At 43.2% G+C, this 18163-nt stretch overlaps 2 protein-coding genes and 1 long non-coding RNA gene across 6 annotated transcripts in view; 1 reads left to right on the top strand and 2 right to left on the bottom strand.

The window, feature by feature from the left end:
- iqsec2b (IQ motif and Sec7 domain ArfGEF 2b) overlaps window positions 1-7134 on the bottom strand; it is a 25335-nt gene extending 18201 nt beyond the window's left edge. The window contains exons 1-2 of one of the 2 annotated variants that reach the window (XM_046055930.1): window positions 7008-7134; window positions 5348-5957 (exon numbers count right to left, since the gene is read on the bottom strand). In XM_046055930.1, the coding sequence (XP_045911886.1) occupies window positions 5348-5808 (461 nt within the window). In that variant the 5' untranslated portion in view covers window positions 5809-5957; window positions 7008-7134. Of the gene's footprint in view, window positions 1-5347 lie in introns of both variants that reach the window. The other variant, XM_046055932.1, reaches the window with a different exon arrangement.
- Window positions 7135-8502: 1368 nt separating this feature from the next.
- The window catches only part of LOC123974910 (membrane-associated guanylate kinase, WW and PDZ domain-containing protein 1), a 36613-nt gene continuing 26952 nt past the window's right edge, over window positions 8503-18163 (bottom strand). For all 3 annotated transcript variants that reach the window (XM_046055934.1, XM_046055933.1, XM_046055935.1), the window contains 5 exons: window positions 13966-14166; window positions 13803-13879; window positions 13526-13672; window positions 12517-12655; window positions 8503-11512 (listed from right to left, as the gene is read on the bottom strand). In XM_046055934.1, the coding sequence (XP_045911890.1) occupies window positions 10482-11512; window positions 12517-12655; window positions 13526-13672; window positions 13803-13879; window positions 13966-14166 (1595 nt within the window). In that variant the 3' untranslated portion in view covers window positions 8503-10481. The remainder of the gene's footprint in view (window positions 11513-12516; window positions 12656-13525; window positions 13673-13802; window positions 13880-13965; window positions 14167-18163) is intronic.
- Window positions 10514-15570, top strand: LOC123974915. Its single transcript, XR_006825960.1, has 2 exons — window positions 10514-10722; window positions 13968-15570. It is a non-coding gene; the product is annotated as an uncharacterized LOC123974915 (long non-coding RNA).

Below are 18163 nucleotides of genomic sequence, written 5' to 3'. Positions count from 1 at the left end.
GTGTGTGTTTTCCCCCCCCCCCCCCCCCAAGCGCGCCCCCCGCCTAACGCTTGAGTCTCCTGCTGCTTGGCAACAGTGCGGACTGCCTGTGTGGGCGTTTGCAGTTGAGTGCCAGGCAAAAGCACTGACAAGGAGGGGCACAGTTACAGTTACGACTCAACTACACACACCATGCACCTGCTGTACCCTGTGAGTTTGCGTGCACATGTGTGTGACTGCTTGTGTATAGGTGTGTTTATGTTTGAACTGGATGTGATTCACCCAAATGAAGAACAATTACACTTCATTTAAATGTGATGTGGGAGACACAGAAGGAGTAATTCAAGAAAGTAATATCCCTGCAGATCACCAAAGGGATATTCTGCAAAGTCTGAAACAGATCTCGGTCATAAAGCAAGACTAATTGTCTGTGGTTCCCGGCAAGAGAAACCACATCTCAACTTCTCCATGAAAGAGAACCTGTAACCTGTGATAAATAAAACGTGGCAGCACTCATCTGTCTTCAATACGCATCTTCCATCCCCATCAAGCCGTCATTCAATCCTGCTTCTGTCTTTCACCCTGCTCCTGCTCCCACTCCTGCCCTCTCTTCTCTTCCCTCCCATCTCTCCTTTCTGTGTCTCTCGCCCACAGAGTTCTTCACAGAAGAGCTCACAGCGTTCCCACGGTAACCAGTCTCCCTATTCTGCTCCACAGAACATGTGCATAAGTGTTTGACAAACATCCCGCCTCAGAAGTGCCACTTATCTGCGTTTGAACGGGAAAGACAATGAATAAAGTTATAGTAGCAGCTGGGAAAGACGGGGTGCACCTGTGGTAATCAAATGCTGACCTACGGAGTCCAGAGTGAATCGTAGAGGGAGTGTTATGATGCACACCATGTCGGGGTAGGGTTGGTGGGGGGGCATAATTAGCTACACAGGGATGTTTAACCCACTGGTGAATGGACAGACGGCTTAGCACTCTGCCCTCCTCGTTAATAACAAAGCAAGACTGCTAATCTCTGTGCTAATGTACCACGGCTGTTGTCCGGACACAACTGCCATTTAAAACAAAGCATAATAGGCTGCTTCAAACTGACAAGGAGGCCAGATGGAAAGGAAAAGGTGAAAAGGTTGCGCCAGGATCAGGATATTTAGCAACGTTTCTTTGCCACCCCTGGATAGGTGAGGGGGAAAGAGGGAGAACAGGTGGATGGAAATGCAATATTGTAACTGCCTTGAGCACAGCTTTACAGTTTACAGTTTCCACAGCAACTATATTTCTCACAGCAATCCCGCTCCAAGGACACTTCACTTCCTGTGAAAAACTTTACATCACAGCTATTCATTTGTCTCCTTACCATTTCAAGAGAGTCAGGGCATGATGGTATATGCAGATTGAGGGTGAATGAAAAATAATTGCAGACGAGGAAGCAATATGAATGACAGAGGCAAGGTTATGTGTCTGGGGGTATAACAATGTGCTGCTGAGACTCTTTAGCTCAACTTATTGTAGATGGTAAACTAACAATTAACCTTGAGTTTTTATTCTGTCACATAGCCCTTTTGTCTGTCGCTGACGTGATATCTGCTGTTTCTGTTACCACGTCTAGTTGTTGCACAATGTAATATGTAAATGTAAATTGTAAATCCAACTTAACGTGTAATATTTATTGTAATTTTTTTTTTTTTTTAAACCTTGCATGTGTATTAAGCGTAAAATCCTGAGTGCCTCACTGTGCTGAATATGACCATCTGCAGAGAGAGCCATGGTCATATGGTCAGTCTACTCTGGGGATGAAATGCAGGCATGGGCCACTGATACTTGAAAATATGTAGGCTATCTTCATGACTCTTGAGTAACATATGACTAAATATAAAAGATTTTTCATTTGCACACCGTATGAAGCAATGAGCACAAAAATGGTGACGAGAAGGCACAAAAACACCACCCACATACGCTTGCCTCCCACACACACACACACATCCATCATTTAAATTTACGTCAAGCTAAACTGCATCACAGTAATCATCAGCACTGTTGCGATATGCACTACGTATCCTGAAATAGAAATTATACTGGGAGAGTGAGATTCTTGAGTTCTTGAAAAAAAAACGTCAGCTGCAGCTTCACTGTATTTCTTCTAGAAACTCACTGTGAGTCCAGAGAGAATAGATTATCTCCCATCACATCACACAGACTGTTTGGGCAGGTCAGTACAGGCTCAGCTGAGCTTACCCACACATTCGCCTGGGGCCAGTTCATTTCTCTAAGTTGTATCTGCGCTAGTTATTACAGGATGTTAAATACTGCTCAAAACACCCCAAAATGACCACATAATACGCACTCTTTATTAGCGAAATGAAAGAATATTCAAATCGACCTAAAAGGGAACAATAACTGTGCTTCAGTTAATAGCAGGAGAAAAAGCGGGTGAGCAAAGATGGGAAGAGAAAGAGAATAGCACAAAAGTAATTTCTGCAGCTTCTCTGAGTCATATCTGCAGCAGTGGGAAACAGAAACAGCGAGGGGGAGAGAGTGAGTGTGTACGTGGGTATGTGAGAGAGACAGAGTTTGAAAGAGATAGCAAGAGAGAGAAGGGGTGGAGTGGGGGTTGTAAAGAGGATGGGGTTATGTGTAGTAGAGCTTCACTAAATTAGCAAATTAAGCTCCTTCAGAAACAAAAGTCCATTACCGTTCGCCATGTTCCCCAAACAGAATTAATTTCAGTGCAAGTAGAGCACATGCCCACAATGCCCTGTTTGGAGAGGGAGGTGGATGGGGAGGGATGATGGAACAGAGAGACGAGCGGAGACACAAGCACCTTCACGGGGCTCTTTGGAGCTTCTGAACACTCCCACTGTGACAGCGAGAGTGAAGTGAAGAAGGGAAAAGATAGCTCGAGTCCTCTTTTTTGCTGTTTGGCATTATATAATAATACTGCTCTGAGTGTCAGCACCACTGGAGCTGTTGCCAGGGCCTTTAGCTGACCCTGCTTCTCATCCTATGAGCTGTATGAGAACAGCTGCATACGTAGCACATAATGAAGGGCACAATCTCTCACCCATGCAGAGAGAACTGTCATATCATCATAACATGACAGCCTGCATCGCCGTGTCACGTTAGCTGTCTAACGAGCATAGCAGGTTAGATCCTACAATGCGCACACACCAAACACACACACACATATACACACACACAGCAGTAATTATCACCCCTGGGCTAGTGGTAATTATACACTGGTCACACTAATTAATCTCTCATGCACTCTGTGTGTACCGTCCCTCTTTCACACATTTTTTGTGCACTCACATTAGCAAATACATAACATAAAGATACACTCTCACACACACACACACACACACACACACACACACAGATACATAGGCTGATACAAAATGCACTTGCTTGACCTCTCCCAAAATAACAACAAAAAAACATCTGCCGCGCTCACAGCGAGCTGTGGCGATGCCCTCAACCCTGCTGCTTCTTGGTGGAGGAACTTGATGTCAAAAATCCCCCCCCCACCCCAAGGCATCAGACTCACATTGTTCACACTGCCATTAACAGGAGGAGAGGAACGGAATAGGGTAGCATTTGGGACTGCTGTTTACAGCGTACCGCTGGGAGGAAGAAGAGGAGAGGAGTGACTTTTGTTTTGATGCAGTTGCTGCACGCATGGCTAAAAAAAAAATGGGGACAGTTTATTCAGTTTCCTTGTCCGGAATCAAGATTGTTACGTGAGGCATAGAGGGCACAGGGCAGAGATGAAGACTCCTGCTGGAGGAACAAAAACTAATTGGACAAAAACAAAGGCAGCTCTCTGAGCCTTGCCTTCTCTGGCCCAGACTCCCCTCTCCTCTCTCCCTCCCTTACACACTCTGTTGACAGATGGCAAATCAGTGTGTGTGTTCCACCTTTTCTCTTTTAGACTGAGGCACACTGTGTAAGGTCGCCCAGTCACTTTCCTCCCCCTTGTCATCTTTCTCCTCTCCCCATCCCCACTCCCACATCTTCCTTCTGTCTCTTCCTCTGATTTGAGCCATATGTAGAGCGTCACAGGCACTGACGATGAAGAAATGCATGTTCCTATCTGATCTTTCATCAGAGGAGAGGGTTTTGTTGCTGACCTAAGCTAATAGGCCAGTTTGGAGTTAGGCTGAGTCACAGCCAGACCGGCACAATATGGCTCTACTGTGCGGGTGACTCTTTATTAAATGTGACACTTCATATGATACACTTGTCTGAGCCTGGATCCAAAGTCAGCTTCAACTGCTACAGGGAGTTAAAAAGGGAGGATCAGCAAGATCTACATCTGCAATTCATCATTGCATTTAACACCTACATAAATAACTAATATGTGCTTCTGTCTAATGACTAAGTCACCCATAGGGATGAGGGGATCGATAAGGGATTTGGCTAAGTCTAAATCAATCATTTATAGGAGGATTGGGACCATAATAAAACAGAGAGTGAGCAACATCCAGAAATAATTGCTGAGATGATTGTGTGTAGAGAAATGTTATAATATACACAAGGACCGATGGTTTCGGTCACTAAGACTGAACCCATATATTACATTTCACTGTGTACTTATTCACATGAATTGCAGCCTACTCACAAAGCTTAATGCTTCCGGAACAAAAGCCAACTTTATCTGTGTATGTTTGTATGCGTGGTTAAGAAAAAGCGAGGACAGATGCACTTGCTGTTTGCCAAAGCTGTGTTTCCAGCTCTCTAACTTCAGGTCAGCCTTGAGTTTGAGGTAGAAAAAAAACAAGAACCAGCCTACAGTTCGGAGAGAAGAGGAAAAGAAAAACACACTTCTGGCAAACGGTGGGTGGATTTTTCATACAGAAGGGTTTCACTGGTCCAGAAATTTCAGAACACCCATAACCCTCCGGCCTGGACTCAAGTTTTCCACAGCATTCTACTCTGCAACTCCAACACACCTCATATAATAGACTGTGATCATTAGAAAAATCAAACTCTCTGCAGGCAAAATTACACACAGCATGATGAAATGGACACCCTGAGCACTTATCACATTACCCATAATCCTCCAGTATGCTGCATATTTCCTCATGGTGGTGTATTAAGACATCCCTTCTTAGGTTTAGACCCATTACTGTGAAGATTATCTCTGATGACTAAAAAGGCTGCAGCCTGTCATAATGTGGGCTTAGCATATAAATGTTCTGTCACATTGAATGTTATGCGGACTGTGGTCATCACTACAATTTAGAGCAATCTGCTGAAGATCACTGACATTCCTGTAAAATGACATAAAGCCATCATTCACTCATCTTTCACTGGTGGAAAATAAAACCAATAGTGGAGGCTTCTGTGTTAGAGAAGAACTTACTTTCTGCGTATGGTGGAACTGGTGTTGGTGTCTGTGCTGTCGGTGCGCTCTAGCCGGTCTCGCTCGGTGGTGGAGGACCCGCAGGAGAGACCTCGGGTCAGCCTGGTGTGGGTCCTCCTCTCCCTGCTGGGCCCTGCAGCTGTGGCTGATCCCGGTGTCGCCTGAGCAGCCGATGTGCTACCACTCCCGCCACTTGCGCCACCACCACTGCCATGATGGACGGGAAGGGACAAAGGCTGGCTGTGGTTGTGGTTCTGTTCAGGGGTGTCCGAACCAGGTGTCCGTGGACTGCGTTCCTGCCTTAGGTCCTGGTTCTCTTGGCTGACCCGGTCCAGCTGGCCCTCCAGCTCCTCAATGCGCCGGCGCTGGGTCTCCAGGAGCTTGGCCTGGCTCTCAATGATGTTGTTGAGCTCCAGGAGGTACTCCACTGCCCGGTTGGGGCTCTCTGGGCTGGTCTCCATGGTGGGAGCCCTGGCTGTAGGGGTATGACCACCACCAGCCACCACCAAAGTTTCGACCCCGTGGGGCCGAGAGCCACCCCCCCCACCAGCCCTGATGAGTGGGGGGGAGGGAGGGACCAATGAAGGCTCTACTGAAGATTAAATAATTTCTTCAGATGTTCAGAAACAAGAAGTCACAGAGATTGAGAAGTTCAGAATGACTACATATCCTCAAATCTGAGGGCAGAAATGAGCATCATAGCATCTTAATAGAAATAAAAAATGTTGCAATGGCGAGAAAAGAGTTCAAAGCTCAAAAAGAAGCTCAAGACACTGTTGATTGTCAGATTTTCTGAAGTCATAGTCATTTTGAAAGACCATGGCAAATCAGCATGGACCGAGTCAAGAACTTGGGGCATCATGATGAATATTAATTCATTAAGCTAAATATGTAAAAACAGACTGAGATTAAATGAAGATGATCAAAGAACTTGAATGAACTCCAACTTGCTTTGACGGCTCTGAGCAAAAGAATATGCAGAGGAACAAGTAGAATATCAATTAATCCACTGACCTGTGACAAATCATGCTCATTACCTTCAGAGCTCTGCTATCAGCTTTTAGGTCATTATAAAATCTTCTCGTATACATCTACCACTCTTTAGCCTCCTCAACATTCAGGGGAAGGGGGGTAGGGGTAATGGGGGGGGGGGTGATGCTATGTATGATCTACCACTAATTATCAGGCACTGTCAATCATTACATAACACAGAGAATGCTGCTCCCTCCCACGTTGAGTATCCCCGCAGTCTATCAGCGTCGCTTTCAACCCATGGCTTGATGTGTCTTTATAGCACAGAAAGTAAGCAGAGGTGGCTTACGAAGTTCATTCTTGAGGTCCGAATCCTCCCCTCTGGTCCGACAGAACTACATCCTACTGCTTTAAATTCACATTAGTTCCCAAAGTGTGTGTGTGTTTCTGGGCTTTTTCATCCGAGGATAATGCAGAGTTTACTTCCGCGTCAGGCATTCATAAACACTGGTCTTGGAAAAAAAAACGTGTCACCTCTTAAGGACCAACAACTATCCGGAATATTTCTGACAGTCCGAAAGTCTCAATAGGATGTGCCAAATCTTTAAACTGTAGGCTACTTTCGTGTTTGCCGCTTTCGGCGCTGATATGAAATCGGTTAAAGCGAACAGGTTGACTTATTTCCTACTTATCTGAGACGAGTTTCCGTAATGTCAGGTCGGTAATCCACGCGGGAGTGCAGCGGAGAGTCTTCTTTGCGGTGGCGCAGAAACACGGAGAGGTTTCGCTCCTTGAGCGTCTGAATTGCAGCGATGCGTGCGTCTTTTCCTCTGAGCGCATCGCTGTCAAGCGAGCCACAATGATATTGGACATCCGGCCTACAGTTTCAAAATAAAAGAGAAGTTGTATGAACAAAATATTGACTACAGATGGAAAAACATATGCCTTTATAGACAAAGCTAAATAAACCCAAACCAACTAGACTGACGAGCTAATGAATAAATGCGGGTTAGGCCTATAGGCTACAAGCTTTCATGTTTTGTTGAGCCATTTCATTGAAATTTGACATTTTTAAATCATCATTTAACACAACAGAAAATAAGTCTCGCCTTCCCCTTTTCCCAAATCACACCATTATAGTAATTTCTCATAAATTACTCTACACAGCATCCAATTTATCATTTGGGTGAATACACAATTTAGGGATGCAACAAATAATGAGCAGTTTTCAACAAAGGCTGCAGATAACTTGACAGTCTACATATAGATACAATTTTATAAAGTCCATTTTCTTTATCAGCGGACAGATATTTTATTTTGAAGGTACAAACAGAGTCTCATTGTGCACCTTTGTTTCTAACTTTCCACACTTCAGGAACCCTGTTGAGTGCCTATGAATCCGGAGTACAAATGTAGAAAACAATATTGCACTGTAATGCAATGCCTGTAAGACAGTGAACATCTGTTTAACATTTTGCTATCGAAATGTAGGCTATAAGCTTGATTTGAAGTCGCTTGAACAGTTAAGGCCCGCTTATTTAAGTCCATTCCTTCCTGACTCCACATCCTGTGAGTGCAGCGCTGTTATCACTGCGGTGATATTTTCTTATTGCGTCTGACTCGAACAGAAGGATGCGGCTTAAGACAACATGAGAGAAAGACAGGCCTCAGAGCGATGTTATTTTTAGTGGCAGTACTTAAGTGCTCATATCTGAACTGAGATACTGGCTATAAATTCACCAGCTACTTTCTGTGTATGGTAGCATACGTCTCACACAGGTGAGCTTGCTCTGCTGTACGGTATAGGACACTAATATTAGATGGGACATGTAAAATCCATGTTCTCACAAAAAGCAGGTTTAATAATTGATCTGTGGAAAATGCTCAGATTTTTACCCTCTTGGTGTATCATTTAATTTCCTATTTTTCACCCCATGCACACACCTCACCTCACCGTTTCTGAATATATAGCCTAATTTATGGGGTCTTTAAAATAATCTCAAATCTCTCTCTCTCACACACACACATATATGCGCACACTCACCTTGATAGCATCAAATCCCATCTCTTCTAAATATGCTATAGCCTATAATTTTGCTGCCATCTGCTGTCCAATACTGTGGCTCTTCTGGTGTTCATAAAAAAGCAATAAAAAAGGAAAGACATGCATGACCACTGAGGAAATTGGTTCAGCAGTTTATTTGGAGTTTTATTAGAATGTGTTTACAGTTCAGCCATAATCCCTCTTAGGAAATGAAAGTCTAAAAAAAGAAAATTAGCAAACATTGTAAAATAAGTCTTACATATAGGCTACCAAGCTACTCTCTTTATGGCCTTTGTTTGGGGAATAAAGTATGTTGGTTTGGTCACTGTATGACCATTTCTGGGCAGCACAGCAATGCAAACAATGGGCAGGGCTCACCAAGCAATTCATTTCAGTTCTGTGGGTTTGTTCAAAATGGGTACAAATGAAGGAATGGCTTCACTTATAGCATCAATCTTTAGATATTTATGGGCTGGTTACAAACAGCTGTAACAGTCTGCGTCTCGTAATGCTGCCATAAGGAATGATAGGCTACATAACATAGCTTAAACATTTCTAAATAATCTGAACATGGTGTGAAGTCACTTTGTAGCTTTTCTTCCTAATGGCTTATCTAGAGCAAAATATCTGAAAACCTGAGTATTTCAAAAAAGATAATTTCATAGAAAAATAACATCTCACAGTATCCATTTAGCTAGTTTTTTTTTTCACAACAGAATTTTTAAAAAAGAGAACAAAAAATAAATGATGTGCCATCTAAGACGCAACACTGAGCTCAGATTCTGCAGAAGCTTGTGATTATTATTTTTGTAGACTTACAGTAAGGGCATTTTTTTTGGCATGACTGAAATTACTAAACGGCCCGCCCACCTCTCTCATATTAGAGACCTCAGAGCAAAGGGTTTTCACAGTAAGAAAAATCAGTGGTTAGGATGAAGTGGTTTATGTTACCAAGGCAACTGTACGTGGCACGATGTGCACAGCACTCTCTAGAATCTAGATAGTGGGTTTGTTCTGACCCCACATACACAATATTAACAGTACTTGAAATATGCACACCAAATGCATATTTTTGGCATCTTTTGCTGACTTCTGGAGGAGAGTACAACATATCCACACTCAAGCAGCATATTACAAAACATTCATTTACGAATAGGGCAGATAACAATATAGTTCTTAGTTTGTGTTTACATTTTGAGCCTTCACAAAAGCCACTTTTCACGTAAATTCTCATCACACAATAATAAATAAATATTAGTAGCTTTTGTATATAATATATAGATATACTGCATGTATATATAGATTTATCATGACTTATTACATTACAGTAGAAATCAGGGCCTGGCTCCAGTTAGTATTGTATTTACAATAGGTTATGTCATTTATTTTCCTACAACTATTTACAGAATATAGATTATACACCTGCTGTCAAAGGGGAATTGCATTTTCACAATTAAATATTTTAGGTTCTGTGATATCATTTATAACATTACAAGTCGAGACCACATCAAACAAACAATATCGTACAGACATGTTACACAGTTTCCTCTCAGGCCAGATCAATGTGGCGTAGTGGAAATGGATGGCTGATAGTCTCGGACAGATTGCATTATTATTGCTCAGTATCTTCATGAGGTATAAGTGAGTGCCTGTGCAGTCTTTGCACCATAGGGGGTACTTCTGCTAAAGTAGCTTGAATGCAGAGATGCAGAGACGTGGGTGAGAGATAGGAAGTCAATGTGTTTGATACCTTGTTGTCCTGGAAACATCTTTCACAAATGCTGCAAATGTAAAGAAGAAAGTGAAACATACTGAGGGCTACATGGTCTAAGAAAAAACCCAATGTCTTTGTTGTTCGCCAGCAAAAACAGACATAACCTTACCATGTTGGTGTCATTTACAAGTTAAAATGTGATATCGACATTTAACATCAGCCAGAGGTCTGCTATAAAAAAGGCACAAAGAATATTTCATACTACTGTTGATATCAAAGTGACTGAGAGAAAATGTTGGTAGTGTGGGTAGCTGCAGAAAACAAGTCGAGGTCTAAAATTGTGATACTGACTGAATCTGATACAGTATCGTTCAGTGTCTGCGTGCTCTACTTCCTGCTAAAAGTCAAGAGACAGCGCTTCTTCCTCCTCCCTGTCCTGTCCACCTCCCAGGGTGCCTGTTCCCCTCTACGACCGGAGCCACCCTCTGCTGGCTGGGTATGAGCCAAGGGCCTGGCAGCACCTCGGCCCCACGACCGGCGGCCAGAGAAAGGCCTGAGATGCTGGCAGCAGACACGCTGCTGTCAGAATGGCTGCCTCCAGACTCTGACTCATCGTCCCCCAGTTGCTCTACGGACAGTGTGGAGGTGAGGAAGGAGAAGGGCTTTCTCTGTGACACCGGATCTGTTGCAACACTTGCTAAATGCCTCTCGGCACGCCCGCTCTGTGCATCATCATTTCTCTGATCCTCATTCAGCTCTGTCTCTCTACTTTCACCCCCATCTTCATCCCATGACCTTTCCCACTCCTTCTCTTTCCTCAGTTCCCTGTGGTTTGCTGCTATGCCCCAGTTTTTATCATACGCCACCTCCCAGCTTTGTTTGGGTCTGGGAAGCTTTTGGTTAGGACTTGGAATGGGTAGGAAAACATCCACTTCACTCTCTTCTCTCTCGTCCACCTCTTCCATACTTTCTTCTACCCTTTCCTCAACAGCAGGTACCCCCTGCGTTTCCTCTTGCTCACTCACTTCACTCTCTGCTCTCGCCACCCTCTCCACGCTTCCACTTTTCCTCTCTCTGCCTTTGCTCCTCCCACTATCCCTCTCCGCTTTCCTTCCTCTCACTGTCCTGAGGGCTACTCTGGGTAAACTCTGAGACTCTTTTTTTCTCCTCCTCCTCCTCCTCCTGTCCCTGGCTTCCTGAGACCTCTCTCCTTCCTCAGAGATGGGGCTTTGTAAACCAGAGTGCCCTCCTCCCTCTGAGCCCTGTCTTCTCCTTCTTGTTCCAGTCCCTTTTGCTCTCTCGCTTCCATTCGAAGACCTGCTTCTCCTCTTCTGCTTGGAGCTGTGCCCCTTCCGCCCGGTGGAGTCTACTGCAGCCAAACCCTGCTCCTTGGGGTGATGCAGGGGGGAGGGGGACGTGATTCTGTGCTCATGGCCTAGACACACATTATACGGAGAGAGGAAGAGAAAACAGAGTGAATAGGCAGGTAAAAGAGAGAAGGAACAAAATCTCTGGCAGAGAGCATTATGTAATATGTTATTAAAGAGGTGCATTAAGTCAGCTTGTGTAACAACAGCTGCTTTTCTATTTTAGTGCAACCTTCAGATATACACATCTGTATGCTCCATACATACACACATAATAGTGCAATTCTCTTCCTTAAATGTGCTGTGAAGCTGGCAAAGTTTGTTCAAAATGAAGTTTTGAGGGAAACTAAATTGGGCAAGAAGTCAGTTTAACATTGTAAAGTTCTGCACCATTATTTGAGTTGATAATCAAGATTTTCTTACAATGAGGATGTCCAACACACAGGCTGTAAGGTATCTTTCTCTACAAGTGAAGACAGCAGTGGTGACTGAGTAGAGGAATGTAGAGAGACAGAAAATAGGAGAACTAACAGGAACCATTACCAACCGCGTATTCTCTGTCCGTCCAATGACATAGAAGCAAGGCTCGCCTAGCTTGGAGTTGGTCATACATAGAGACAAACTGGAGAGCTCCACTGAGAGAGAGAGAGAGAGAGAGAAGGGAAAAGACAAGAAAGGAAGGAGTGGAGCAGAAAGGAGAGAAATGTTTGGAAGAAGAAACAAGGAAAACCAAGACAAGCCAAATCCAGAGGGAAAATGTGGTGTGGGAAAGTTAACAGCAAAAAAGATCAAATGAAGCACAAATGTGGATGGGTTAAAAGGTGGGAAATGCCACAAAAGAAAGAGAAAGAATATGAAGGTAGAAAGTGTTTTAGTTAGAATCAGATCAGTCCCACAGAAAAAAAGAAGAAGAAAGGAGATTACACACCCACGACAAATGCATCATATGCTAAAGACATGGGTTTCCCCATCTTATATATTAAATCTATGTATTTCCATGCTTATAATTTCCTCCACAAACACACTGTGGTAACATCCTGAAATATATCTAAATCTTCCTGATGTGTCTCACCATAGTCAGGCACGTAGCCGTTTCCTCTCTTGAGGACCAGGTGGATGCGGTGGCCTCCTCTGCGGATCTGCTCGACCGCCTGGCTATGTGTCATGCCTGCTGTACTGTCCCCATTGATCTCCACGAGCTGGTCGCTGACCTGCAGCACAAACACACCAACACACCATTACTTTAAATATTACTTTATTTATTGTTTTATTAAAATAATGGAATATTCTGTAATATAAATGCATATAGTAACTAAGATAGTTTTTTTTTTATCACAGTAGACATTTTGACTTATCATGGCAAGAAAAGCTGAGGTATTACTTATAACATTAGGTCTGCCCCAGTGTCCCAGTAAGCCATGACTGTGTGACAGTGCTCCAGCATGCACAATACCAGAATCCTGAAACTGAAGCATCTAAATAGAATTTATTTACACATGCACTTGTGATTACTTACTTACATTAAATTATGTACAGCTGAACTAAGGAAATGTCATTAGTTTTGCATGTTTGGGTTAAGTACTGAGCAAGTTACAATTGATCTGATGATGTTGCTCTTTACAAATAATACCAATGGTTTAACTTTGATTGTTGCTCATTTGGTCATTTGGTTATTTAATGTTATTCGACAAATTTGTAGGTTTTCAGGGATTTCAAGTGTCTTTCTTTAACTGAAAAGTTTACCACAAGTAAGGCTCATCTGCAAAATTCAGAAGAACATATTGTAATCACAATCGTCACATTTTTAAGAACAACAAACAACAGGTACATCATTTTTGTATTTAAAAAGTATACAGTATTTCATTACATAAGTAGTTATAAGTATTTTACATAAGTATGATATTAATCAACCCTGCCTTCATCAAATGTCTGTTGGAATATTTGCTGAGAATTATTCAAAAGGAAAGTATACAAGTGTGTACAACAATAACAACGCTGAGACTACTCAGTGATACTGCAGATATAAATACATTGTAGTAAAAGAGTATAGAGAGTAGTATATGTATATAGACAAGACACACCTGCATTTTTTGGCTCCGGGAGGCTGGCCCCCCCTCCATCAGCCCCAGGACGTAGAGGCCCATGTTGTACTCACTGCCCCCTCGGAGGCTGAAGCCAAAGCCTGAATGGCCACGATCTAGATCTACGCTGTAATACCTGGAGTCACGCTGGGTGGCAGAGAGGGTAGGAATGAGGACTGATAATCATCACAGCTGGAAATATAGTATACACTAGCAACGGATAAGGTGAGCTACAGTGCACAAGCCCATACATTATTATTCATGGTGCTGCCCTCACCTTTGGACGCGACCTCTGAGCCTTTCTGCTTCTGTGACCGGGGTCATACTCAGTGGTTTCTGAAAGGCTTGAAGTATCTGTAAAAGTTGATGATTGAAGTTAGATTACAAAGCATTCTGTATATTTGTGTGTATGTTTCCTAGATACTTATGTCTGTGCTTACAGGTGCTGGGACGGGGGACAATGGTGAGGCGTAGAGTATTTCCTGCTCGACGAAGGATCTGAGCGAGCTCCCGATGAGGCAGAGTCACCACAGAGCGTCCCTCTACTGCCTCTAATCGATCTCCAGGCCGGATCTGGCCACTCTTGGCTGCTGGGCTGCTCCGACGGACCGTCACAAACCGGTGAGGGAGAAGTGAAGCAGCTGAAAAGAGGACAGAAAAACATTTATTGACTTGTTGCGTGATCACTTGTTGATTAGTTCATACTCACGTAAAGTTGCAGTTGGAACACAAAACGCCATCAAGCCCCAAAACCTTCTTTGTAATGCAATACAGTAAGTAATAAATGGGGTCAGATGTAGATACAATTAAAAGCACACTGATTTATTTTACCAGTGAGTTTGCAAAAATTCCTTAAACGCGCTCTAATTAAGCTTTGGATCGTTTTTGGCAGGATTTACTTTTAAATTACATCCCACAGAAGCCTTCTCTTACACCTCCCCCACTGTCTCCTTGAAAAACCCCCCTCTTCTCCTTCATCTTCCCATCTATCAACCTATCTCTTCTTCCGCTGATACACCGGAAACTGCTTTTCGCTGTTCAACGATTTGTTACGGAACACAAGCTTTCCAGCAAATATCTTCCTGTCCTTAATCTGTCAAACTGCACATAACAACAGCCGTTGAGATATTTACACTTCAGTTTATACAGCGTCAGGGATTCTTATGCTCAGTTCTTCTAAGATCCACAAACTTGCAGTCTGTCTGCATTAGTATGCTACTAGCATTCAAAACACACACATAAAAACACACACAGCAATATTTACTTCTTTCTGCTGGTACCACAAAATGTCTTTTTTCCTCTGTGTGGGAAAACGCTGGCTGTCTTCTCCCAGCCCCTACACTGCTCAAACACACCATGTAATCACTCTTAGAAAACTAGAATATACATAAGAATGTAGGCGAGGTCACAGATGATGTTCAAGTGCTCATGTATTTTTGTTAGATTCCACTGATCTCTGAATTGAAGTGAGGGTACAATGTAAGGAGGGACAATTAGCTTAATGTATCATGAACTCAATTTGTCTTATCTTCTGTACGAGGAGATCACTCACAATTAAGCTTAACTCTGGTCAATGTCTGAGGTTGATGAGAAAAGTATCAAGCAGCCTAAAAATACATTTGCTTCCATTAATCTCCTGCAGCAACTAAAAAGCTCCTTACAGTTTTTAGCTGGACAGTCTGTCTCTGTCAGTTTAGACTTCTAATTCTATCTTTCAGTCCTCTTTCTTTATCTTAGTAAACTCCCTATTACTCTCTCTCTGACCCCTATTTGAGGTTATGCTGTGCTTTGGTGACAGCTGGCCCCTCTAGAGTCTTGCCTGTGGCCTTATGTAACCCATCAGGCAGCATAAATATTTTGAGACTCAGCGGAGGTACATAGTCAGTCTATATCCCTCCAGGTTAAAAATAGCATGTTTAAATTGTCCTGCTGAGCGCCACGGCATGATTGTTAACAGATTAAAATTGTTATCATGTGGGCTAGGAATGTCAGATAAAGGTATGTCACACTGGAATGATGGTCCCATTAAATGGTACAGCCTATAATTCACAGTCCAGAGATACATCTCCAATCTGGGCCTAATCTGGGTGACCCAGGCAGAAACAGCAATCAGGTCAAATCAAAGCCAAGGCAGCTTTGCAAATAGTCTTCTTATCATGCATAATACATCGGTCCAACATCTACAGATGCCAAACACATGAACACACATGCAACAGCCATGCTCACTCACGCGCACACAGTACCATTTTGCACACACACACACACACACACACAAACACAGTGACTCACACGCAGAGGGATTGGGACAGATGTACTTAGCCACACACACACACACACACACACACACACACGCTTAAACTACACACAGATGCATCCAAATGGACTGCTTTATATTAGTGTCTTTTCCTCTGGCTCTCCATGTTCTCCTGTCCAGTGTAATCTCACTGCGGTATGCCCAGCAGCCAGCCAGCCTCTGACGCGCTGTGCTGATCACCGCTCAGGAGTGGTAGCAGCGTACCTCCCCACTATCGTAAATGCCCCTCTGCAGCCCAGATGCATCAGCCGGTAGAGACATCCCCACAGCAGCTTGCAGATGCTTAGAGACCGGAGAGAGTGCTGGTGATCTTTAGCCAGATCATTTATTCGGTAGTGTGCGTGCAGGTTAATTAATTCTGAACTCAGCACTTTTAATACTATCTGATAACTCCCTTCATTTTATTGTTACTAGTGTAGCTCAAGAATGGCTCTAGTCCACAGAGCATCACTACATCTTGTAGTGTGCTGCTTTAAGCCTGACTGGGGTGAAAAAATTTTAAATTCCCTTTCATCTGTTGAAAGAAACATAATACATTTCACAGTTTGATCAACTATCTGACATCTAGAACATGTGAGCCTGTGGATCTAACTTTCACACAGCCACAGTCAACACATCTGACTGAGCAAACTTTAACGTGCAACACAGAATTACACCCTCTAGCTCATGCTCAAGCAATCTGAAACACTGCACCAAACCAGTACCCTCCCACCTTTTAGTAAACATGGAATGAATAATTACGTTTAGACTCCTTCACAGTTTTCAAAGCAGACTGTAGTCTCTCCAGCATGGCTCTTTGATTAGCATGCAAAAAAAATCCTAAATTCCGTGGCAGCTTGGAGGTGTTGAGATTCACATGCATCGGTCAACAGGAGCTAAAACACAGGTTTGCTGTCCCCTCTGTTGCGCCTCTGCGAAGGGAAATGTTCAGAGTAGCATGTCTATTAAGCATTCAGAGAGCAATGGAGAGAGCGGGAGGTAGGAGGGAGGGAGAGATAAAGAGAGAGAGAGTGAGAGTTTTAATCTTTTGAAAAACCAGACCGGACGCTTTTACTGCAGAGAAGGGGTGTGAGAGAGAAAGAGGGAGAGAGTGGGCGGGAGCTTGTGAGGGAGAGTGAGAGAAGAGCAGTGGAGAGAACTGATGAGAGGGGGAGAAAGAGAGGGAATGATAGAGGGAAAAGACAGATGTGGAGAGGCAGAGGGGACTTCTTTCTGTGACAAGACAGGAGAGAAATGAAGGGGTGAATGAGGACACACTGGAGATGGGGTTTGAGGTAGGAGGGAGGGTCTCTGTACTGCAGAGACAGGTGCACCTACAACCTTAATCTCATCAGATCTAAATGTGTGTCCGCTAGCGCCGTAAAGCAAATTGGACTGCATCAAACGGGAACAGGGGGCAGCCAATACAAGACAGGATAGGGAGAGTAGGTAATACATCATGTATGAAGTAATACACTAAAAGCTAATAAGGGCAAGTTTGCTTCCCAGACAGAACATAAACAAGCCTCAACATCCTGTCAGGTCAGAGCGGGTAGAGAAACACAGAGTGAGATAACAGTGATAGGATACTTTTAGCAAAAGGTAATTTTGTTGAAGACACTCGAATCAACAAATTTAATTAGAAAGAGCATGACTACACATAAAACCTATAAATAACACGGAAATGTCTTAAAGGAATAGGAAAGAACGCTTATTTTCTTTATGCTGAGAGTTAGATGAAAAGATCAATACCCCTCCCTTTTCTGTACGCTAATTATGAAGCTATCGCCAGAAGCCGGTTAGCTTATAGCTTAGCATAAGGAAACTGAGGGGGGAAATGGGTAACTAGCCTGGCATAACCCTAACCCTAACTCTGGCCAAGAAATAACCCAGTACAACTCCCATAAAACTATGTGTGGTTTTTAAACTGCAGTTTTTGTACGAAATCAACAAACAAGATAAAACATGCTAATTAGTTAGCTTTAGAGGTTCTGGTATATGCTTCTTTTGGACAGAGGATGGCTAGCGGTTTTCCCCTTCAGTCTTTATGCTAAGCTAAGATAATCATGTGCTAACTCTAGCTTCAACTTTACAGTAGGATACATACATTGACCTGGTTTCAATCTTCTCAGCTAAGTCTCGGCAAATAATTGAATAAACATTATTCCTTTTAATAAGCCACAAGTCCATCTAGCTATCCAGGTTCCCTCTATACACACCAGCCATTGACAATAGTTGATGCTATACCTAAATTCTATAAACAATGCCAATAAAACCAACATAGGAAATAAAACACTTTACAAGTAATAGGTTTGATGATGCATCATGACTCATCCGGTGGCATG

Source organism: Micropterus dolomieu, linkage group LG08 (genome assembly GCF_021292245.1).
Source record: "Micropterus dolomieu isolate WLL.071019.BEF.003 ecotype Adirondacks linkage group LG08, ASM2129224v1, whole genome shotgun sequence".
Taxonomy (NCBI): domain Eukaryota; kingdom Metazoa; phylum Chordata; class Actinopteri; order Centrarchiformes; family Centrarchidae; genus Micropterus; species Micropterus dolomieu.
Note: the sequence above shows the minus strand (reverse complement) of the source record. Positions and strands in the feature narration are given on the sequence as shown.